Raw genomic sequence first — 25,585 nt, 5'->3', positions numbered from 1 at the left:
ACTCCTGAAAATCCCTGTACTTGCATGGCAGGCTGGAGGCCTACAGAGGGCCATTGCTCTCTGTAATATCTGTGCACCCAGTTTCCAGGACCCCAAGTCCAAAAGAGACAAGACCTTCATAGGATTTCTCATGGACTGAGCTGGACAAAGCAAAGGATTGTAAGCAGGCACTAGTGAACACTACCCAGGAGCTGGCTTTGACCTCGTTCCTAGGAGAAAGCTGCCCTCTGGTGGCACAGCTTGCTTTTGTAACTCAAGGGGAAGAAAGAGCAAGCTCTGGTCCACTAAAAAAGCCAACTCTGAGGCAAAGCCTAGACTAGACTGTGTAGAAATAAACTGGACAGAAAGCACAGTGGGACTGGAGCTCTCGTGTCTTTTCCATTCTCTGCATTCTTCAGGGAGGGCAACTAACACGGATCTATGGCACTTAAAGTAGATGCCATAACCGTGCCAACCCACCTCTCAATGGTTGGCACTTGTCTTAGTCTGTTTTGTGCTTCTATAACAGAATACCTGAGGCTGAGTATTTATAACGAGCAGAAGTCTATTGGCTCACAGTTTTAGAGGCTGAGGAGTTGAATATCAAGGTGCCGGAATTTCGCAAGGGCCTTCTTACTGTGTCATCAGACGGTGGAAGGTGAGAGAGTGAGAGAGAGGGCAGGAGAGGGCTGAACCTGCCCTTTTATCATGGCACCAATTCCACCATGAGGCTTAATCACCTCTTAAGGGTCCTACCTCTTAACACTCTTACAATGGCAATCAAATGTCAACAAGAGTTTTGGAGGGGACAAACATTCAAACCACAGTGGCTCTCGTAGCTCTGTTTTACAGGTGTGGAACTGTAGCACAGGCCAGGCCCAGTGGCTCGTGCCTATAATCCCAGCACTTTGGGAGGCCGAGGTGGGCAGATCACCTGAGGTCAGGAGTTCAAGACCAGCCTGGTCAACATGGTGAAACCCCGTCTTTACTAAAAATACAAACATTAGCTGGGCATGGTGGTGGGTGCTGTAATCCCAGCTATTCTGAAGGCTGAGGCAGGAGAATCACTTGAATCCAGGAGGCAGAGGTCTCAGTAAGCCAATATTGCACCACTGCACCTCTAGCCTGGGCAACAAGAGGGAGACTCCGTCTCAAAAAAAAACCAAAAACAAAAACAAAAAAAAACTGCAGCACAGAGAAATTTGAAATTTGCTCAAGATCACAAAGCCGTTAGGTGGCCTGAGTGGAATTCAAACAGCTGTCTCTGACTCCAGGCTTCTAGTCTCAGAGCTGCACATTGCTGCCCAGAGGGGCAGAAAGCCACTTAGCACCACACAACTTCAGCACCTTCCAGGGTCTGCCCTCAAAGATCTCGCCCTTTTCCACCAGATATTAACATTCAAGTATTGTTTAATTGCATTGGCTCTAACACTTCATTTTCAAATTCCTACCTATATCCTATGGCTTAGTTTCCTTAGATTAATAAGTAGTTTGCCTTGCCCTATTCCTACCGATGAGATGTTTTTAGGCTTCTTTTGAAATCCGCCTGGCCTCTTCCTGGTTAATGCATTATCACAGTCCCCTGAGGCACCCCCAGGGGTTATTTATTGCAAGTGAATGCTATTGCATCTATTAGCCTGGTGAATAAAGTTGTCCCTTTTCCAAAATTAGCTAGGATTACGGAAGAGAGGGGGAAGGGAAGGGAAATGCCATTTATTGAGCGCCTATTATTACATGACTGATGGGCATGATGCTGGGAGCTTTGTACAGATAACCAATGATGAACACCTTCAGGATGTCCGGCTAGGCAGGCACTTCTCTTACACTCCCTATTGCCGCCACTCCACAAAGACAATGTCACACGTCTAATCTCATTTAATCCTTCCCATGATCCTGTGACATCAGTATGATCTCCACTTGCAGGTAAGAGAACTGCAGCTCTGAAAGATTTAATAACTTTTCCCAAATAAAGAAATGGGAGGTGATGGAGCTGGGATCTAGGTCCATGATTCCACATCTCCATATAAAGAGGAGTAAACTTCCCTGACCTGGCCTGGCTTCTTGAAGGTGGCTCTGACACCTCAGTCTCTAGAGATAGAACTGTCTCTCTCTGAAGTTCAGTCTTCCTGCTGAGACTCCAGGATTGAGGCCCAACAGTCTGCACACTGGACCAAGTGTGGAGGTTCTGAAATTCTAAATTGTTTAGGGTTCCAGGAGAGTAAAGGAAGAGAAGCAAAGCGTCAGGAGGTCAGTAAAAGCTCAGCCACGAGTCTTGAATGCCTCTTGTGGTAAATTTACTTAGCCAAGGGGGGATAAAACAACATCTGTGCACAATCAGATTACCAAATCTGTTACATTTCTAAACAATTAGTTCCTTGCAAATGCCATAGGAAAACCCCTCCATGTAAGAAGTGGCAAATATCTCAGCACTATGTTCCTTATGCGTTAATTGACCAGCATGACCAACAGGGAGAAAAAAATACAAAATTAGCCGGGCCTGGTGGCACCTGCCTGTAATCCCAGCTACTTGGGAGGCTGAGGCAGGAGAATCGCTTGAACCCGGGAGGCGGAGTTTGCGGCGAGCCGAGATCGTGCTATTATTGCACTCCAGCCTGGGCAAGAAGAGTGAAACTCTGTCTCAAAAAAAATAATAATAATAATTAAAAAGCATTAATTATGCAGGTAGTCTCTCTTACATATTAAGATACCTATGTATGTGTGCATATTTTTCATACAAAAGACAGGCACACCATACACAATGGTTACTCTTGAGAGGGGATAAGAAAATTTTTCTTTTTATATTTATAGAATATTTAAATTTTTCTAACAACCAAGCATGACTTTTGTAATTCTAATCTGTTTTAGAATGCACTAATGTAGTATTAGGACAGCTCATGTTTGTGTTTCCATTCTTTCTTGTTTTTTTTCATCTTAGGAGAACCCGTACAGATAGCGCTGACTCTGGACATTGCAAGTATCTCTAGCATTTCAGAGAGTAACATGGTAAGCGCTGTTCCTTTGTACTCCACCCAAGTAGTCCCTCTCCATGTGTTTAATGGGGATATGCTTTCTAGCCACTCAAAAAAAAAAAAAAAAGAATGGCTCATGGCCCTCCTCCATTTGGAATGGCAGAAGCTAGAGTGCTATCTCCAAACTCAAGACAATGGAAGATTCTTGTAGAGCAGATTTTCTGAGTATCAGGAAGAAAATCGGTTCAAGAGCCAGGAGGAGAAAAACCAGGCAATGAAGTGGGTACACTTGGTGATGGATAAAATTTGGGGAAAGGAATAAAAGTGTAGTAGGCAAGTCTGGCCATCACATGGTCTTTTATAACGGGGGAGACAACCCGAGGAAAACTGACAGCTGATGCTGACAACGACCCTCTTCCTTAAGAGAACATATCGAGACAAGGGCAAACTAAAGGCAGTTTGCCAAGAGGGCATGCCGTGCATTCCAGATAAATCGTGGACAACCTAAGCACTTAGCCCACCACAAAATTCAACAATTTTGTGGGGCCTTAGTGATCAGTGCGATGTGAGCTGTCAACGCCAAGTAAGTTAAAGTCTTGAACATGGGGCTCCCTTTTGGCAGTGGGAGCTATTATCTAGAATAAATAAGGCGATTTGTTCTCTTATTGCAATATGCCACTAACCCAAGACTGGGGTAACTGGAGTGACTTATCAGTTACCCCAGTCTTTGGGTAGTGGCATATTGCAATTAGAATGGTAACTTTATTCACCAATGTCTATGTACTCTTGCTCTAAGTGGAGGTGGGGAGGGGAGTAAACCTTGACCACTTTTCTCCCTGTTTGGTGGGGTTCTCTCACCCACTACCCCCATCCATTTCCATACCCTGCCTCCCCCTCCCAGGACTACACAGCCACCATATACCTCCGACAGCGCTGGATGGACCAGCGGCTGGTGTTTGAAGGCAACAAGAGCTTCACTCTGGATGCCCGCCTCGTGGAGTTCCTCTGGGTGCCGGACACTTACATTGTGGAGTCCAAGAAGTCCTTCCTCCATGAAGTCACTGTGGGAAACAGGCTCATCCGCCTCTTCTCCAATGGCACGGTCCTGTATGCCCTCAGGTACGCGGACGCCTGTGACCTCAGGGCTGGAGGACAGCAGCTGGGAGAAAACATGCAGATGTGTCTTGGGTAGTTGTGACCAGAACTCAAATAGCCACTGTAAGGTCCCATGCCTTCTTAGATCCTTGCCCCCATAATAGAAGGTCCGTCTCTCAGTTCATCATCTACCAAATGCCTGCTCTGTGCCAAGCCCCATGCTGGCCATAGGATAGAGCTGAGTAAGACATTGCCCTGTCCTCAAGACACGGACATGGAAACAAAGGAGGTCCCTGGTGCTGGAGCCCAAGTTGGGGAGTAGGTGAGTGGTTTGGGGGTGATGTTACAGGATGCTTTCACAGGATTCTGAGCTGTGTCTTCAAGGGTAAAAGGAAGTTATCAAGGGAAGAAGTAAGGGCAATGGCAGAGACAACAGAGAGGTGCGTGCAAGGAACCTTCCTTTCATGGGGCCCAGTGGAGCTGCGGCAGCTCAAGAACACAACTCTACTTGTCTGAGTCATGTTTGTAGAGACAACCAAGGTGCAGTGCCCCAAAGTCTCTGCCACCTGCAGCCATGGGCTCCCCTTTGCCCTCTCCCCAAATTCCTAAAGCTGAAGTTCCCTTCACCCAATTGTTAATGGAGCCGGGTTGGATGGAACAGGACTCATCCCTGCCTGTGCAAGGGCTGTGCAAACCTAAAGCTCCCAGAGGCCTTGGGGAGGAGGCCAGGAGCCAAATATTCCTGGGGCTGATGTTTAATCTTAAGTAAGAGTCTGAAGTTATAAAACAAGGGTTGAGCTAACCAATAAACTGAATTTCTGGACATGCCTCAACTGTGCTGAGTTTTGCAAAGACCATCTCAAAGCCCAATTCTTGTTTCATGAAACATAATTAGACTTATCTTTTGACCTCAATTCCAATCATCATTAATGTTCCCCTTCCCCATGTTCCCACAGCAATGTGTGAATGTGGGTGTGTGAGTGTGTGCATGCATTTGTGTGTACACGTGTGTCTGTCTGTATTATGGCACACAACATAATCAATATTGTGTAAGGATTACAAATAATGAGTGATGTTTTAATAGCCTGGCTCTAGAATCATAAAGATTTTGGTACAAGTCCCTGCTCTGTCCCTCAGCAGCTCTGTGACCTTAGGCAAGTTACTTGACTCTCAGAGCCTCAGTTTCATCAGCAGTAAAATGAGAATTAAAATATTTCCTACCTATTAGAGCTGTTCAAAGTGGTAACGCATGCAAAGCACTCAGCCCAGGGACTGGCTCACAGTAAGCACTCAGTAAACCATAGCTATTGTTAGTCTCTGTCTCCCTAAAGGGAGTGTGAGTGAGCATCCTGGAGGTGAGCACCGTTCTGTAATCACCTCCATTACCCCCAGGTACCTAGCATGGTGCTTAATAAATAAGGATGCTGAATAAAAATGTATGACACTGAAGAAAAAGGAAGATAGAGGCCTGGCGAATGCAATCTCCCCTGTGAGGGCTTAACTGACCTTTAATTGAATATCTCTGGGGTTAAGCCCCCAAAGCCACAGTGCCTGGGGCCCCCACTACCTCTGCATCCTGGTTCCCATGAGGAGGCAGGGCCTCGTGAGAAGAGCACAGCCAGGAGACCTAAGCTCCAGCCTCAGTTCTGCCACTCAGAGCCACGTGAGCCTACACAAGTCCCTATGCCTGCTGTCAAGTGGTGACGATAGTGACGGTGAACACTGTTCCAGGTCCACCCAGGTCTGTCAGGAAGATTAAATTTGAAAACTGGATGCTAAAGCATCTCGAGCCAATGCATCTGTCTGTTCTGTGATACTGCCAGAAGTTTTGCCCCTTGAATGGCCAGCATTCCAACTTCCTCTACTCTCGACCCAGGTTTAACCAAGCCTCATGCACGTTCCTTAGCACCCAGAACCTCAAGGATGCTTTAGTTGCAGACTCCAAGCTACATGTTCGTTTAAGAGTTCAAGTGAAAGTCTTCTTTGAGTGGGCCTTGGAAGGGAATGTGAACTTTCTATAGCTTCCTCATAATACTGTTTTTGAACCCATTTTTCCTTCTTAGAATCACAACAACTGTTGCATGTAACATGGATCTGTCTAAATACCCCATGGACACACAGACATGCAAGTTGCAGCTGGAAAGCTGTAAGTATACATCCTACAGGCTCCTGAGATGATTTTCCTGGGTGACTTAGGTCTGTGTATTCATGAAAAGTATCTCATACATAGTGACCTTTCTTTTCTTAATGTTGATTCATTGTGGATTCAGCCCTTCTGACCGTACTTCCAGACAGATTTAGAGACTTCTCGAAGACATGCCTAATATCTTTTGGGGAGAACAATTATGCATTAGTACCAGATATCTCCACCTATGAGTGGACAAGAAAACCAAAGGAAATGCTTTAATGTAGTTGGTGGTCTAGGCCAGGGGTCAGCAAACAACAGCTGGTGTGCCAAATCCAGCCCATCACCTGTTTCTGCAAAGGAAGTTTTACTAAAGCACAGTCATGCCCATGTACTTACATATTGTCTGTAGCTACTTTTGCACTGCAGTGGCAGAGTTGAGTATTTGTGATAGAGACCAGATGACTCATAAAGCCTTAAGTATTAACATTCTTCTTTGCTGCAGAGTTTTTTGTTTTGTTTTGTTTTGAGACAGAGTCTCGCTCTGTCGCCCAAGCTGGAGTGCAGTGGCATGATCTTGGCTCACTGCAAGCTCCGCCTCCCAGGTTCACACCATTCTCCTGCCTCGGCCTCCCGAGTAGCTGGGACCACAGGCGCCTGACACCATGCCCGGCTAATTTTTTGTATTTTTAGTAGAGACAGGGATTCACCATGTTAGCCAGGATAGTCTCAATCTCCTGACCTCGTGATCTGCCCGCCTCAGCCTCCCAAAGTGCTGGGATTACAGGCGTGAGCCACTGCACCTGGCCTGCTGCAGAGTTTTTAACAGGCTCTAATAAGTTACTTCCACTTGAAATTCCAAGAAGGAGTGGTAGCACTTCCCAAACGTTTTAAACCATGGAATCTTCTTTCATGAGCATTTTGTGGGACAATCATTTTATAAAAAACATTTTGGTAACAACAAATATAGACTAGCCCCTGAGACCTAAACTTTTAATATTTAATTTATGCCATCTATCTGGTTACTAACTCTCAAAGGGTCTATGGTTCCAGATGAGTTCTATGACCATGTTCTTTGCCACCCACCCACCCTTACTCTCCCAAGATCAAATCAGCCACAGGTCCCAGTAGAAGCTGATGAAAAAGGTCATGGACTTTTCATCAATGTACTCTTCATTTGTCAGCAAGTATGTCCAGGGCTACCTTTTTAGGTCTAGAAAATCACAAAGACTTTATTTACTTTTTCTTTTTTTTTTTTGTTTTATGTATATATTTTTATTATACTTTCAGTTCTAGGGTACATGTGCACAACATGCAGGTTTGTTACATATGTATACATGTGCCATGTTGGTGTGCTGCACCCGTTAACTCATCATTTACATTAGGTACATCTCCTAATGCTATCCCTCCCCCCTCCTCCCACACTTCCTGTGTTCCCCTTCCTGTGTCCAAGTGTTCTCATTGTTCAATGCCCACTTATGAGTGAGAACATGCGGTGTTTTGTTTTTTGTCCCTGTGATAGTTTGCTGAGAATAATGGTTTCCAGCTTCATCCATGTCCCTACAAAGGACATGAACTCATCATCTTTTATGGCTGCATAGTATTCCATGGTGTATATGTGCCACATTTTCTTAATCCAGTCTATCATTGTTGGACATTTTGGTTGGTTCCAAGTCTTTGCTATTGTGAGTAGTGCCGCAATAAACATACGTGTGCATGTGTCTTTATAGCAGCATGATTTATATTCCTTTGGGTATATACCCAGTAATGGGATGGCTGGGTCAAATGGTATTTCTACTTCAAGATCCCTGAGGAATCGCCACACTGACTTCCACAATGGTTGAACTAGTTTACAGTCCCACCAACAGTGTAAAAGTGTTCCTATTTCTCCACATCCTCTCCAGCACCTGTAGTTTCCTGACTTTTTGATGGTTGCCATTCTAACTGGTGTGAGACGGTATCTCATTGTGGTTCTGATTTGCATTTCTCTGATGGTCAGTGATGATGAGCATTTTTTCATGTGTCTATTGGCTGCCTAAATATCTTCTTTTGAGAAGTGTCTGTTCATATCCTTTGCCTACTTTTTGATGGGGTTGTTTGTTTTTTTCTTGTAAATTTGTTTGAGTTCTTTGTAGATTCTGGATATTAGCCCTTTGTCAGATGAGTAGATTGCAAAAATTTTCTCCCATTCTGTAGGTTGCCTGTTCACTCTGATGGTAGTTTCTTTTGCTGTGCAGAAGCTCTTTAGTTTAATTAGATCCCACTTGTCAATTTTGGCTTTTGTTGCCACTGCTCAACAAAATAAAAGAGGACACAAACAAATGGAAGAACATTCCATGCTCGTGGATAGGAAGAATCAATATCGTGAAAATGGCCATACTGCCCAAGTAATTTATAGATTCAATGCCAACCCCATCAAGCTACCAATGACTTTCTTCACAGAATTGGAAAAAACTACTTTAAAGTTCATATGGAACCAAAAAAGAGCCCACATTGCCAAGTCAATCCTAAGCCAAAAGAACAAAGCTGGAGGCATCACGCTACCTGACTTCAAACTATACTACAAGGCTACAATAACCAAAACAGCATGGTACTGGTACCAAAACAGAGATATAGACCAATGGAACAGAACAGAGCCCTCAGAAATAATACCACACATCTACAACTATCTGATCTTTGACAAACCTGACAAAAACAAGAAATGGGGAAAGGATTCCCTATTTAACAAATGGTGCTGAGAAAACTGGCTAGCCATATGTAGAAAGCTGAAACTGGATCCCTTCCTCACACCTTAAACAAAAATTAATTCAAGATGGATTAAAGACTTAAATGTTAGACCTAAAACCATAAAAACCCTAGAAGAAAACCTAGGCAATACTATTCAGGACATAGGCATTGGCAAGGACTTCATGTCTAAAACGCTATTTTATTTCTTTTTTCTATGCAAAGCACTGTGATAAGAAGAGAAACCTCACTCTCCATTGCAAAGGAAGTAGAGAGGCTAGTGAGGAAAGACTTCTTGGAGGAGGTAACAAAATGTGTTTTATGACCTCAATCTGCTGTTGCCCCAATCTCCTTGACCAAAAAACTTTTTTGTTAACAATAATAGTAATAAATGGGCAGGGCACTGTGGCTCACGCCTATAATCCCAGCACTCTGGGAGGCCAAAGTGGACAGATTACTTGAGGTCTGGAGTTCAAGACCAGCCTGGCCAACATGGTGAAACCCCATCTCTACTAAAAATACAAAAATTAGCCAGATGTGATGGTGGGTGCCTGTAATCCCAGCTACTTGGGAGGCTGAGGCAGGAGAATCACTTGAACTCAGGAGGTGGAGGTTGCAGTGAGCCAAGATCGTGCCATTGCACTCCAGCCTGGGCAACAAGAACAAGACTCCATCTCAAAAAATATATATATAGTAATAAATATTATTTTCCCAATAAATACTGTAGCATTCATTTAACAATTACTTAATCCATGTCTGGCACTATACTAGATACCTTACAAACAATCCTGAGAGATATATATTGTTTTTCCCATCTTGCAGATAGAGAAATTGAGGTTCATTAGGATTTGGCAATTTTCCCAAGGGAAAGTGAAGTAGCCACACTGGGACTTGAACCCAGGTGGAATAGCCCCAAGGTCCAAAGTTCCCTGAACTCTAATAGCCCTTCCACTGGGCTGGAGAGTCACATAGGAAGTTTGTTCCAGTGGCTTGTTTGTGATCTGAGCTGCTTTATTTATCTTGAGTAAAACCATAAAGTGCTTTTAAACAGTAATATGGGGATAATGAAAATCTTTTAATAACTCCTTCCCAATTTCTCCAGTGTCCATTTATTATCATCATTGTTCCCCAAATTGAGTTACCTTGTGACGCTTTTGTTGGATTCCCCAAATCCTGCCAGAATGTTCAACTGAATTGCAACCTGATTACCACACAGTGGCCCCAGACATATCCCTGTGCCAGTTCCCTTGCATTGCCAGGACCAAGACCAGTGTTTGTCCTCTCCTGTGTCTGCTAAGGAAAGTCTTTTTTCTCATTCTAATATTTTAGTTTTATATATTGTCCCACTAAAGTCTCCAGCCAGTGTGGATGGCTGGTTGGGTTCCATCTGTCTATCCTCATTTAAATACATTCAATTCATCCATTCAACCATTAAATGACTATTCTATGTGAGGTACTGTGGTAGATGTTTGTAATACACAGATGAAAGTAATGCTGCAGTCTTCGAGAACTCTACTGTCTAATAGAGGGTGCGGGACTTTAAATGATTATAACAGAATGAGTTACAACAATGAAAAGTAATAGGGGGGTCAGAGTTTTCCTAGGGAAAATGTCACTTGGAGTGAGACGTAGGGCATCAGCTGGAATGGACCAAGAGACAAGGAGTGGGAACTCAGAATCTGCTAAGATGAGGATTATATACAAGAAGGAACACAGCAGAAGGAATGGCAAATATGCAAAGCCATCCTTGACATTTACCACGCGTGCTTCCAACTTTTAAAAGAAATTGCTTGATAGATATAAAGCTCATACAGTCATGCCAGTAAATGGGCATCTAAACTGTAATCTGAGGATTTGCCTGCGATGAAAAATGAGGATTTAACTCTAAGTTGATGTGGGATGAATGAACTCCGTAGTATTGTTAAGTAATCTCCATTGTTCCTAAACCACTCTGAAATGCCCACCAAACTGGGGCACCTGTGATATGCAAACAACATTGCAGATGTGATTTATTAAGGCATCAAGGTAGGGCTTGTGTGTGGAGGGAGAAACTATAGTCAAGCTCTGGAGAGCAGTGGGCACTCCTTACGTAAGGTCACAAGTGGGCAGCATCTGAGAAGCACAGCCATTATGAAGCAGAAGCCATTTTTCAGAAGCAGACATTTAATTAAAGACCCAGACAAACAGATTAATTATCTTATTGATTAAATGTATGCAGAACCTTCTTGAAGCAATACAGCTGTTTGCTGGCAGAATAAAACTTGAGGTTATCAAAAAGAGAACTCATTTTCAGTCTCACATGGAAAAAGCAATTACCTTCCGTGTATGGTGGCTGGGCTCATCTCAAATCCCAGGAGAGAGATTCTCCTGGAAACTTCAGGCTCTGTTTCACAAATACCATCCCCAGTGAGTGGAGGGAGCTTTCTCTGAATGTTTATTAGCAGCGTTTGGGTACAGAAACCTCACTATGGGTTTTTTTCTAAGTACCATCTCTGGAAAAGAACTGATACCATCCCACAGTTTTCTTTATTCACCCAGGGACAGAGAGCCCATAATGTAATGATCGTGAGCATTTACTAGTTATAAAGTCAGAGTGTCCAGGTAGAAACTTGTACTACCCACTTTCATAGATTTTTTTTTAATGTGGGATGGTAGCCATATTTAGACCCCTGACTTTAGTACATGTTTGGATGCTTCCAAGGGAAAGTCCACAGACAGTTTTTACCTGGAAATCCCCTAAGAGTGTATAGCTATATTTCTCTTCCCTGGGAAGGGAGAGATGACCCTTGCTAGACAATGGATACCGTACTGTGAGACTTAATAAAACGTTAGTTCCAACACCGGCATCACATTTCCCAGTAGCCTTTGAAAACAAAGGCAATATAGATTTATGTTTAAGATCACAGGTACTGAAATCACTGGGTTTTGCCATCACTAGCTCTGTGACTCCGGGTGAGTAACTAATGTCTCTGGACCTCAGTTTCCTATCAGTGAAGTGGGAAGAATAATAGTGTCTGACTCAGAGTTGTTTTTTAACAGCTTTATTGGGGTATGACTTATATACCATACAATTCACCCATTTTAATTGTACAGTTCAAAGATTTTTAGTACATTTCCGAGTAGTGCAACCATCACCACATGTCATTGTTAGAATATTTCCATCACCCCAAAGAGACTCCTGTACCCCTCTGCAGTCACGCCTCTTTCCCATCACCAGCTCCCAGGCAATGACTAACCCACTTGCTGTCTGTATGAATGTGCCTTTTCTGGATATTTCTTATAAATGGAATCATGCACTATGTGGTTGGTTGGTTGGTTGGTTGGTTTTGAGACAGAGTTTTGTCCAAAGCTCTGGTTGTCCAGGCTGGAGTGCAATGGCACAATCTAGGCTCACTGCAACCTCCACCTCCCAGGTTCAAGTGATTCTCCTATCTCAGCCTCCCAAGTAGCTGGCATGCACTGCCATGCCTGGCTAATTTTTGTATTTTTAGTAGAGACAGGGTTTCACCATGTTGGCCAGGCTGGTCTCAAACTCCCGACCACAGGTGATCCACCTGCCTCGGCCTCCCAAAGTGCTGGGATTACAGGCATGAGCCACCATGCCCACCCCTATGTGGTCTTTTGCATCTGGTTTCTTTCACTTAGCATGTTTTTGAGGTTCACACATGTTATGGCATGCATCAGAACTTTATTCCTTTTTATTACTGAGTAGTATTTCTTTGTATGCATATATATATATATATATATATATATTCATGTGAGATAGATATATATATCAAATTTTATTTATTGATTCATCAGTTGATGGACATTTGGTTTCCACCTTTTGGCTATTATAAGTAGTGCTGCTATGAACACTGGTGTGTGAGTCTTTCTGTGGACAGGGTTTCATTTCTCTTGGACAGATACCTAGGAGTGGAATGCTGGGTCAAATGGTAAATATATATTTAAGTTTTTAAGAAATTGCTACCTTGTTACTGTTTTCCAAAGTGGTTGTACCATTTCACATTCCCACTAGCTAATGTTCCAGCTTCTGCATGTGCTGACCTTCGTTATTGTCTGTCTTTTTTATTACAGCCATTCTAATGGGTGTGAGGCATTTTATTGTGGTTTTGATTTGCATTTCCCTAATGACTAGGGATGTTGGGTATCTTTTTGTTTGCTTATGAACCATTCATGTATCTTCTCAAAGAGATACATTGAGGGTTAAATGAGATGATAATGTTGTAAAGCACTTGGAAATGCAATTGCTTATTAAATGATAGGTATTATTATCATCGTCACTCATAGACTTTGGGATTAAACTTTCCTAAGGTAACTTTGTTTCTTGCTTGCCTTGTTATCCTGAGGAAGTTATGCAACCCCTCTGAATCTGAAAGTTTTCAAGAATAATGTGGGAAAATCATCATAGTGACTGAGTTTTATGGAACAGCATTTATTGAATAATAACATTTCAGGAAAAAATATAAGCTTTATTATATATTTAAATACATATATACACTACTATATGTATTATATAGATATAAATCAACTACAAGATCCAGTTCAATTTCAGAAAATGTAAAGAAATGTCCATCTTAGAATTGAAGAAATATAGAAATGGCTACCTTGCAAGTTTACAAGAACATTAGTGACATAATGTATAAAGTACTTATAAATGTTCAAAAGGTAACTATTGTTACTATTATCAACTATATTAATTAAACTGCTTTGAGACTTATCTAACATGCATTTTTACAGGCTTTAATAAAGCGGGTTTTTTGTTTTTGTTTTTGCATTTATGCCAATACGGAAATATGAACAGATCAGTTCTTAAGTCCCTGAAAATATCATCAGAGCTATTATACAACCTTGAAAGGCAGTATCTTTGTGTGTTCACAGATAGGTGCTTAACAAATGTAATTTAAATAATGGGGGAGGCCACTTCTAATGACTTATCATCCACCAGATCTACGCAATACCTTACACAAGACCAGCTCTCGATTGACAGCAAATCGTCCTAGCAGGTCACTTCATTCAGAGCAGACGTTGCAATTGCCCTTGGGAAATCATGCCAAGTTCTGCATGGGATTGTCCTTGGACTTATCACCATGAAGAAAGAACTCATACTGTCTCCATATTATAGCATTTTCCAGACGAGACCAGTTCAATCTGGAACACCGTTGCACTGACCAGGGCTCCATTTTATTTGCCAGGGGGCTATGATGGAAATGACGTGGAGTTCACCTGGCTGAGAGGGAACGACTCCGTGCGTGGACTGGAACACCTGCGGCTTGCTCAGTACACCATAGAGCGTTATTTCACCTTAGTCACCAGATCGCAGCAGGAGACAGGTAACTCATGTGACAAACTGTATGAAATAAAAATAAATGAACTGAGATGTAGGGTTGCTCTCTGAGTCAGAAATATCGTCTTCTCACTTTACCTCTTTGAGATGCAGTGGAGGGGAACAGTAGGGTTTGGGCTGAGCAATTCCACCTCCTCCACACCCAGTATTAAAACGGTCCACTGAGGAACAGACACTGAGGAACAGACCAGCTCTGAAGCCTTGCACCATGTACCTCCAGATATTTGCTAATGATTGCTCAAATTCCGTGCCTCCCTCATGCATAAAATTTATTCATATTTCTCACTGGAACACTGGTTCTCTGACACTGAAGAATAAAAATAAGAATACAGCTCAAAAATGAAAAAGACAGCAGCAATGCCCGACAAGAGCATGAGCACTCTAATTATTGCCAACGTGGCAGGAAGTATTTTCATTTCATTTACCAGAAATGCATCTCTTGGTCTTTGGCGATTTTACATAGACATGTTTTGAAAGATGTGATGTTATATATAAGCAGCTGGCATTTTCCTCGCACTTCTTTATGATAATCTTAAGAACGCTTATTCTCATCAATATTTGCACCCTAAAAAATTACTACGTATTTTATTTTATTTATTTGAGACAAAGTCTGTCACCCAGGCTGGAGTGCAGTGGCACGATCTCGGCTCACTGCAACCTTCGCCTCCAAGGTTCAAGCGATTCTTGTGCCTCAGCCTCCTGAGTAGCTGGGATTACAGGTATCCTCCAGCACGCCCGGCTAATTTTTGTATTTTTGGTAGAGAGGGGGTTTCGCCATGTTGGCCAGGCTGGTCTCGAACTCCTGACCTCAAGTGATCCACCTGCTTTGGCCTCCCAAAGTGCTGGGATTACAGGCATGAGCCACTGTGCCCGGCCTGCTGTGTATTTTAGTTGAGCCTAGGTGACATTAAAAATCATAAGTCACACCAAGATCATGGCTACATGAAAATTAGAAATTAAAGGCTATGTATAGAGAAAAGACTGGAATAGAAGGAAAGGTGATCTTTTCCCCCTACTTTTCTTATTTTCCGAATTTTTCTTTTCTTTTTTCTTTATTTATTTAATTATTATTTTATTTTATTTTACTTTATTTTATTTTATTTATTTGAGATAGTGTCTCACTCTAGTGTCACCTAGGCTAGAGTGCAGTGGCGCAATCTCAGCTCACGGCAACCTTCACCTTCTGGGCTTGAGTGATCCTCCCATCTCAGTCTCCCTGGTAGCTGGGACTATAGGTGTGTGCCATCACGCCTGGGTAATTTTTTGTATTATTGTAGAGATGAGGTTACATCATGTTTCCCAGGGTGGTCTCGAACTCCTGAGCTCCAGCAACCCACCTGCCTTGGCCTCCCAAAGTGCTGGGATTACAGGCATGAGCCACGATGCCTGGCCTTATTTCCCAAATTTTAAGTAATTATCATGTATTATTTTTATAACGGGCAAATAAATACACTTTATTTTTAAAGACAACTTTGTAAATTAGGGCTATGCAGTCATAGTTTACCAAATCTGGATTCCCAAGTTGGGTGGGGTTCATATAAAAAAATGGCTTCAGTTTTAAAAATTATGTAATCTCATGTAGCACATAACCACCCTTTTTAGGTACAAAAGAGGGTCGTTATTTAGTCAAATGTTGATTCTAAGGTTTGCTTGTTTGTTTTTAAAACATTGACTTTCAAAATCAAGGAAATAACGCAGGCAGTGTAGACTGATAAAACATCCCTGGGCAAACGGGCAAAAGACCTGGTTTTTATTCTTTCTTCTAACATCAACTCCAGGTCCTTTTCAAATCACTAAAACTTCCTGTGTCTCAATTTACCCACCAATAAAGTAAAATAATAAGTAATCTCTAGGGTCTCACCAAGCTCTAAAAGTACATATTTTTATTCTATACTATATTACTCCAGGCATATGTCTGTTGTTTATTTAATGGTATAATTTCTAATTTCAGGCTTTAATTTGGGGGTGACAGGGGGTTGGAGCAGCTCCCATTCACTATCCTGTTTTCCCCCAACAATGATCTAAGCTGGACTTTTCCTGTTCCCAGAGGATAACAGCTTCATTCATCCATCCACACCAATGCTGGCCACTACTGCTCACCTCCCCATAATAGAAGCACAGCGGGAGCAGAGCTTGGGACTCTAACCCATGGACATATGTTTTGTGCTACAGTAGCCTATTTGCCACACAGAATTCTGTTACTGATAGCTCTCTAACACATGCCTTTCCCACATCTAGAATACACTGCTAGTTTCCTAAGGATGGCCCTGAAGTAGTATAAAATCTGGGGTGCCTCTGAAATCATCAAAAATTCACTTATATTTAATAGGTCCATTAGGTCTATTCCATCGTATTCCTTGAGAAACAGATGGTCACAGGTAATCTTCAATAAATAGGTATTTATTGAACAACTACTTTGTGAGTGCAGAACTGAAAGATTCAGTGTTTGCCCCCAAGGAACTCACTGTCTAGCGAGGCAGACGTCAAGAAAACCAGTATTGATTGCACTGCTGTAGGAATACTGTGATTCAGAAAAGCCCAAGATGGACATAAGGCAGGACAGCGCCCCCATAAATCCCATTCAATGCAACAACAGCAATGTCTCCTGTGGAAATCATAATGACAGTTCATACATAACCAGATTTAGATCAATGACAGAGGGCTTAATGTACATATAGTTAAGCATCCCATAGAGAAACCACTTGCTACACGAACAGACACAATTTCCTATCTGTTGTTTACCCTTTCAGGAAATTACACTAGATTGGTCTTACAGTTTGAGCTCCGGAGGAATGTTCTGTATTTCATTTTGGAAACCTACGTTCCTTCCACTTTCCTGGTGGTGTTGTCCTGGGTTTCATTTTGGATCTCTCTCGACTCGGTCCCTGCAAGAACCTGCATTGGTAAGCAGCTCTAATAGGAGATTTCTAAGAACTAGCTTATCAGGTACTTACTTTTTTTTCCTTTTACCATTGTCTTTATTGATATTCCTAAGGCAGTTCCAAGAGTTGTTTTCTTGGGAGATTCTTTTACAGAGAAAGAAAGAGAGAGACAGAAAGAGACTACTTTAGGAGTTTGGGTTTTTTGTTTGTTTGTTTGTTTTTTTTTTTTTGGAGACGGAATTTCACTCTTGTCACCCAGGTTGGAGTGGACTGGTGTGATCTCAGCTCACTGCAACCTCTGCCTTCCAGGTTCAAGTGACTCTCCTGCCTTAGCATCCCGGGTAGCTAGGACTACAGGCATGTGCCATTATGCCCAACTTATTTTTGTATTTTTAGTAGAGATGGTTTTTCACCATGTTGTCCAGGCTGGTCCTGAACTCCTGACCTCAAGTGATCTGCCCACCTTAGCCTCCCAAAGTGCTGGGATTACAGGTGTGAGCCACCGTGCCCTGCCAGGAGTGGTGCATTTTTAAACTTGTTTTACAGTGACAAGTAAGGGATCATTGTGCTTAGATGGTCTATTGTCAGTTCTTTTGCGTATTTATCACCCCCTCCCAGGAGAAGACAGAACGTGAAACATTTAAACAAACACATCCCTCATATCTGTACAAAATGGACAAATCAACCCTATTCTAGAAGGTCGCAGACTTTTCAAAATGAGATGCATTCCATTTCTGGGTCTTGCCCTCACCCTGCCAATTCTCATATGGGGACATTCTGCCAGGCTATGGTGGAGGACTAACCAGTCACTTTGTAGGAACATCCCCTGCCTGTTTTCCCAGGAGTGACGACCGTGTTATCAATGACCACACTGATGATCGGGTCCCGCACTTCTCTTCCCAACACCAACTGCTTCATCAAGGCCATCGATGTGTACCTGGGGATCTGCTTTAGCTTCGTGTTTGGGGCCTTGCTGGAATACGCAGTTGCTCACTACAGTTCCTTACAGCAGATGGCAGCCAAAGATAGGGTAAGAGTCTTGAGGGCCCTGTGTATGATCCATCACTGGTGCCATGTGCTGATCTGTAGACATGGGCTGGACCTGGCTTCTATCCCCACTCCACCCCCAGTGATTCCCTGTGCTCCAGTGAGTCTTATTCTTGTTCAGGTGGGAACAGCTGGAAGTCATGGTGCCCCTTGAAAAAGACCATTCTTTTCACCAAATACAATGAGATATTAATATGTTTAATTTTCCAGCAGAAAATATGTTATCTGTATGCAGCATAAAATCACAACCACAGGAGCAAGCATCCATGAAGAATCCAATATGAACAAAACATGATCAGCTGCTTGCACATTTCAGATTAATATATATTTACTATTTAATTCTTTTGTTGCATTATTGTGTCCTGAAATTATACAAGTAATGCTTTACTGAAAAATGTATGGAAATATTGGATTGTGACAAATTTCTTGGTTAGCATATTTTTCTGCTAATTGAGAAAAACTGTCATTATTTTAATTTAGCAGTGGAACACTGTAGTCCAGCTCTCTAAATAATAATAATAGTCATTATTTATCAAGCATCTACATGTGCCAGACACAGTAACAAGCCTTTTGCAAATATTATATTATTTTAAATGCTCATAACAACCCAATGAGGTTACCTCCCTTTTTAAATTTATGAAATCTGATAACAAGAAGGGAAAGAGACTTACCGTAGGGGATATGGATACTAAGAGGTAGAGACGGGATTCCAACCTAAACCTACTTGGTTCCAAAGCCTGACACTTATCCACTATTCCCACTTGCAGTGAGCATTGGACCATGCTCTTAACTATCACTCTTTACAGGTCCATGGACCCCTAGTGTTATTTGGAAGCCAAATTTGATAGATAATGGCATACTAAAGTTCATGCTAAGAAGCAAGAAAATGATAGGGATCCAGTTCAGAAGAGGTGCCCACCTTTAGCAAAGTGCTAGGACCACAAAGTATCTACTAGTGAAGAATGAGGAATCAAAATGACCCAGAGATCCAGTTGCTTTTTCCCTTGTGTTTGGCTACAGTGAGTAATGTTTCACGGTCATGTCATCCAAGCACCAAAGGCAAATGACCACGTGTGCCAGCCAAAGAGGAACACGGCTTTCATTTATTTTGCTCCCTTAGGCTTCCTTATGAGGGAAGAAGGAAGTTGAATTACCTCCCCACGCCCCCAAAAAATCTGGATTTGCTAGATTGGCAAAATGGACATTGGTGAAATACTGACAGGCTCCTCTAAAGACACCAGAAAGCCCTTATTTTGCTGTTTATATGATAATCACTGCACTACGGAGTACTCGCTGTGTCCTAAACATCCATCAACATCTCCTTTAGTTCATCCAACAACATAACGGAATGAGTACCATTATTATCCCAATTTTGCTCTTGAGAAATCTGCCACTCATTGATGTGGCAGATTTCTCAAGAGTAAGATTGGGATAATAATGGTACTCATTTCATTGTCCTATACAGTGATATGGTAACTCCCATAAGACCCCACACCTAGCAAGTGGCCTGGCCAAGGATCCAAACCACACTCTCTCTGACTTCACTACACTCCCACATTCCTGGGAGTTGACCCCAGCCATGTTGGAGAATGGCAACTCCTTGCAATGGCAGGAAGCATCACTATTTCTGCTTTGGTGGCAAAGCCTTTAAGACACAGCTGATTTCTATTATCTCTCATAATCAGTTACTCCTTTCTCCCTGGAACAGAATTGAAGTCATCAAACACCTACCAGACGCTTTCCATTTTTTACCATTTAATCTTCCCATCAGTCTCAAGATGGCAATACCAATCACCATTTGGCAGGCGAGGAAATCAAGTCTTAGAGGGATTGAGGTGACTAAAGTTTCACAATAGTGAGAGGCCGAATGGAATTTGAACCCAGGTCCACTAACTTCGAAGCCTGAGCATTTTGCATCTGGCACACTGCTCAGGATATCCACAGTGGGCCATGGTTACTCCTCCTGTTATATATGCTGGTGACGTAGAAATAGGTGTCTCCAAACAGGGTAACAGGAGCCCAAGCCTGGCTTATTGGCCAATTTCTGAAGCACTCAATGCCACTCTCTATTAAGTCTAATTATTCAATACTTAGGCCTCTAAACTTTTTATTAGCTCATTACCTACTTATTTATTTTGCTGAGTCAAGTCTTTTAAGCTAACTGCATTGTCTATGAACTAGGGGACAACGAAGGAAGTGGAAGAAGTCAGTATTACTAATATCATCAACAGCTCCATCTCCAGCTTTAAACGGAAGATCAGCTTTGCCAGCATTGAAATTTCCAGTGACAATGTTGACTACAGTGACTTGACAATGAAAACTAGCGACAAGTTCAAGTTTGTCTTCCGAGAAAAGATGGGCAGGATTGTTGATTATTTCACAATTCAAAACCCCAGTAATATTGATCACTATTCCAAACTACTGTTTCCTTTGATTTTTATGCTAGCCAATGTATTTTACTGGGCGTACTACATGTATTTTTGAGTCAATATTAAATTTCTTGCATGCCATAGGCCTTCAACAGGACAAGATAATGATGTAAATGGTATTTTAGGCCAAGTGTGCACCCACATCCAATGGTGCTACAAGTGACTGAAATAATATTTGAGCCTTTCTGCTCAAAGAGTGAACCTCCAACCATTATTCTAAGCTGTGTAGAAGTCCTAGCATTACAGCATCTTGTAATAGAAACATCAGTCCATTCCTCTTTCATCTTAATCAAGGACATCCCCATGGAGCCCAAGATTACAAATGTACTCAGGGCTGTTTACTCGGTGGCTCCCTGGTTTGCATTTACCTCGTATAAAGAATGGGAAGGAGACCATTGGGTAACCCTCAAGTGTCAGAAGTTGTTTCTAAAGTAGTCATACATATTTTTTACTAAATCTCTGCAGTGCTTATAAAATACATTGTTGCCTATTTAGGGAGTGACATTTTCTAGTTTTTGTTCCTGGTTAAAATGAAACATGGGCTTATGTCAATTCATTGGAAGTCAATACACTAACTCAATACCAAGATGAGTTTTTAAATAATGAATATTATTTAATACCACAACAGAATTATCCCCAAATTCCAAGAAGTCCTATCACTGAAAATTCAAATATAAATGAAGAAAAAATTAGTAGATCAATAATCTAAACAAATCCCTTGGTTCTAAGATACACTGGATTCCCCACATTGGAAGGACTCTGAGGCTTTATTCCCCCACTATGCATATCTTATCATTTTATTATTATACACACGTCCATTCTAAACAATACTAAAGCCCTTTTCCCACGCATGGATGGAAATGGAAGATCTTTTTTAACTTGTTCTAGGAGCCTTAATATGGGCTGTTGCCATGAAGGCTTGCAGAATTGAGTCCATTTTCTAGCTGCCTTTATTCACATACTGATGGGGTACTAAAAGTACTGGGTTGACTCAGAGAGTCGCTGTCATTCTGTCATTGCTGCTACTCTAACACTGAGCAATACTTTCCCGGTGGCAAGTCCCCTGTATCATTCCAAGAGGAGCATTCATCCCTTTGCTCTAATGATCAGGAATGATGCTTATTAGAAAACAAACTGCATGACCCAGGAACAAGTGGCTTAGCTTAAGTAAACTTGGCTTTGCTTGGATCCCTGATCCTTCCAGCTGGTCTACTATGAGTGGCTTATCCTGCATGAGCAGGGCATGCTGGCCCTGAGTACTGAACTTTCTGAGTAACAGTGAGATACGTTACAGAACCTATGTTCAGGTTGCGGGTGAGCTGTCCTCTCCAAATCCAGCCAGAGATGCACATTCCTCGGCCAGTCTCAGCCAACAGTACCAAAAGTGATTTTTGAGTGTGCCAGGGTAAAGGCTTCCAGTTCAGCCTCAGTTATTTTAGACAATCTTGCCATCTTTAATTTCTTAGCCTCCTGTTCTAATAAATGCACAGCTTTACCTTTCCTGTCAGAAATAAACCATGGCTCTAAAAGATGGTTTCCCTTCTGTAACTTCCTATAGCCATAGGTTCTCATTCCTTTTCCCATTATACTTCTCACAATTCAGTTTCTATGAGTTTGATCACCTGATTTTTTAACAAAATGTTTCTAATGGGAATGGGTGGGGGTGCTGGTGAAACTAGGTGAAATGTGGTTGTATGAGCCAATCATATTTGTGATTTTTAAAAAAAAAAAGTTTAAAAGGAAATATCTGTTCTGAGACCCCATTTAAGCATTATATAAAAACAATGATAAAGATGTGAAACTATGAAATAAATACACCGTATTAGCTACCCACCAAATCAAGTGGTCATCTATACAATGATTGTTATAAGATCCAATTTGGAGAAGGTATGTATCACAGTGCAAACTCAATGGGCTCACATTCTTCTATCCTCATGTTCCCCCAACCCCAGACAGTACACATATATGCTCAAGACCCACATACTAACCCTACCATTAATATCTTCTGCCAAGCAAATAGTAAATGCTGGTGACACAGCCAATGTTTTCTTTGACATCACTGCACCGCAACACTTGCCTTGCAGTTAAACAATTGAGCCTGGTGATAGCGAAAGAGCCAATTCTCAAAAAATGTCACAGATTTTCTTCCAAGCATTCTTTATCTCTTGGAATTCTCTTTTTTGTTGTTGAATTATATTTTTATAGTTTGAGAATACACTTTGCAGGGGGAACATTGACTCTTGGATTTTGTATCACTCTGCACTAAAGTGTAGCTACTACATTAGAGTTCTCAGTAAAAACTTCTAATATTCTAAACCTGTCCATTGTATCCCCTACCCAGAGCAGTCCCAGTGATCATGTTGTTCAAAATATTTACTTCTTGGTTGAAAATATCAAGAACAACCTCACCAAATTTCCAAAGGACATGAAACTAGCTGGGGCTGGAAATATTCTAAGTCATAGAAATATAATTATTACTTAACTTGCTACTGAGACTAGCAATAGTCTCAATATAAGAAATCATAAAAATATAGGAAGACACTCAATAGCAACTAAATGGCAGATGGTTCATTTCAAATGAAAGGGAGAAATGAGGGTGGGGCGTGGTGGCTTATGCTTGTAATCCCAGTACTTTGGGAGGCTGAGGTGGGTGGATCACTTGAGGTCAGGAGTTCAAGACCAGCCCAGGCAACATGGCGAAACCCTGTATCTATTAAAAATAGAAAAAATTAGCCGGGCGTGGTGGTGGGTGCCTGTAATCACAGCTACTCGGGAGGCTGAGGCAGGAGAATCACTTGAACCCAAGAGGCAGAGGTTGCAGTAAGCCAAGATCACACCACTGCACTCCAGCCCGGGCGACAGAACGAGAATCCATCTCAAAAAAAAAGAGAAAAGAATAAAAGAAAAAAAAGGAGAAATGAGCATAGCAGAAAAGGGGTGGAGATTACAGTAGACCTCAAGCTGGAAATGAGCAGGCAATGCAGGGGAGTCCCTGTAGAAGAGAAGTACAGTATGGCTTTCAGTGCCAGGTGATATGGTTTGGCTCTGTGTTCCCACCCAAATTTCATCTCGAATTGTAATCCCCACATGTGGAGGGAGGCACCTGGTGGGAGGTGATTTGATCATGGGGATGGTTTCCCCCATGCTGTTCTCGTGATAGTGAGGGAGTTTTCACAAGAGCTGATGGTTTTAAAGTATAGCACTTCCTTGCTCCCTCTCTCTCCTGCTGCCATGTAAGACATGCCTTGCTTCCCCTTTGCCTCCCACCATGATTGTAAGTTTTCTGAGGCCTCCCCAGCCATGCAGAACTGTGAGTCAATTAAGCCTTCTTTGTTTATAAATTACCCGTTCTCAGGTAATATCTTTATAGAAGTGTGAAAACGAACTAATACACAAGGCAAGTTTAGTGACAGGCATAAAGATCTGCAGTTAGTGGGAGTTTGAGATCAAGATATGGTCTTTCGGCCAGGTGCAGTGGCTCACGCCTGTAATCCCAGCACTTTGAGAGGCCGAGGTGGGCGGATCGAGACCATTCTGGCTAACATGGTGAAACCCCGTCTCTACCAAAAATACAAAAAATTAGCCAGGTGTGGTGGTGCATGCCTGTAGTCCCAGCTACTCAGGAGGCTGAGGCAGGAGAATCGCTTGAACCCATGAGGCAGAGGTTGCAGTGAGCCGAGATGGCGCCACTGCACTCCAGCCTGGTGACAGGCACTCCATCTCAAAAAAAAAAAAAAGAGATAAAGTATTTCTTCAGTGTTGTGCCTTACTCTTACACATAGGGAGCAGTTCTTCTCAGCTGCTGGCCTATAGTGAATTTTTATCAGTTTACTGCCAAAGCTCCTTGCTTTTTAAAACGTATACATTTGTAAAATTGTCTCTTAACAGACAAGGAATTACACCCTAATATGTGATCAATGTAAGTTATGTGTGATATTTTTTAAAAGAAAAATTGAAAACATGTTTAATCTATTTTTAAAATTAAATATATATTAAATTACATATAATTTTCAACAGTTTTGTAAAGAATTTAAATATATATCAGACTGCAGTATATTTGGGTTGAAAACACTGAGTTCAATTTTGGCCCATACTTCTAGGGATGTACAGAAATGGGGAAACAGAGAAGAATGACAGAAGTGATTTAAATAATAGAAAACAAATCCAACAAGAAGGAGCTTTTGTACCTTGGAAAGTAAGCTGAGTGAATGACTGTCATTATTAAGTTCAAGAGAAATTTTGTGCAAGGGACATGCTGTTCCACTATTCACCCGAATAAGTGAACTGAATAAAAGTAAATAGGCATAAAAGCACTTCAGAGAAAGCCTAATTGTTTAGAAGGAAGAAAATGTGCAGGTTGAATAATGAAATGCTCAGATTCTCCATCTGGAAACTTCCCATGAGAATAAAGAATCATCTCTCCCTTTGATTTTGCCATCCAGCTGCCTGGAAGCAGACAGCTCTATTTTACCAGGTAATCTTGGAAGGTTGTAGATGCAGGGAGATGCCTCTGGCTGCAGAAAATTAAAGTGTCAAAGTATTGCTAACATAAAACAAATGCCTAAGAATATTCCTGGTGGCCCACAAGGTTGAACTTCAAAATTATGATTTCTTTTGGGGGATCTGAAGGGGAATCATGTGATTCACAGCTTTCAGTGACTTGGCTATGATATGAAACTTAACCACTCAATATCATGTCTTATAACTGTGCCTTTCCAGACATTAGATAAAATGCAATCCCATTTGAAAACTAGAAAAGACAATAGAACATGAAAAGTGAGTAAATAACTACCTGATGGTCCAATATCTCTGTGATCTTTGAGGACATCTGCATTTACAAGCCAGCTAGCTATTCCTCTCTCAGTGAAGACAAGAGCCAAGGGTTAAAGAGTTGTAGAGTTGGGCAATGTTGTGTATCTTTTTGCTGTAATACATTATAGCCATGAGTACAACTATATGCAGAGTCCTGTGAGTCCTCCTGGTGAATC

The 25,585-nt window shown here is 41.8% G+C and overlaps 1 protein-coding gene across 2 annotated transcripts in view; it reads left to right on the top strand.

Moving 5' to 3' along the window:
- Positions 1 to 22,435, top strand: part of GABRP (gamma-aminobutyric acid type A receptor subunit pi) — a 30,048-nt gene extending 7,613 nt beyond the window's left edge. The window contains exons 4-10 of one of the 2 annotated variants that reach the window (XM_055285268.1): positions 2,915 to 2,982; positions 3,850 to 4,067; positions 6,107 to 6,189; positions 14,088 to 14,225; positions 16,990 to 17,142; positions 17,964 to 18,151; positions 20,350 to 22,435. In XM_055285268.1, the coding sequence (XP_055141243.1) occupies positions 2,915 to 2,982; positions 3,850 to 4,067; positions 6,107 to 6,189; positions 14,088 to 14,225; positions 16,990 to 17,142; positions 17,964 to 18,151; positions 20,350 to 20,652 (1,151 nt within the window). In that variant the 3' untranslated portion in view covers positions 20,653 to 22,435. The remainder of the gene's footprint in view (positions 1 to 2,914; positions 2,983 to 3,849; positions 4,068 to 6,106; positions 6,190 to 14,087; positions 14,226 to 16,989; positions 17,143 to 17,963; positions 18,152 to 20,349) is intronic. The other variant, XM_055285269.1, reaches the window with a different exon arrangement.
- The last annotated feature ends 3,150 nt before the right edge of the window (positions 22,436 to 25,585 follow it).

This window comes from Symphalangus syndactylus, chromosome 7, assembly GCF_028878055.3.
Source record: "Symphalangus syndactylus isolate Jambi chromosome 7, NHGRI_mSymSyn1-v2.1_pri, whole genome shotgun sequence".
NCBI classification, from domain to species: domain Eukaryota; kingdom Metazoa; phylum Chordata; class Mammalia; order Primates; family Hylobatidae; genus Symphalangus; species Symphalangus syndactylus.
Note: the sequence above shows the minus strand (reverse complement) of the source record. Positions and strands in the feature narration are given on the sequence as shown.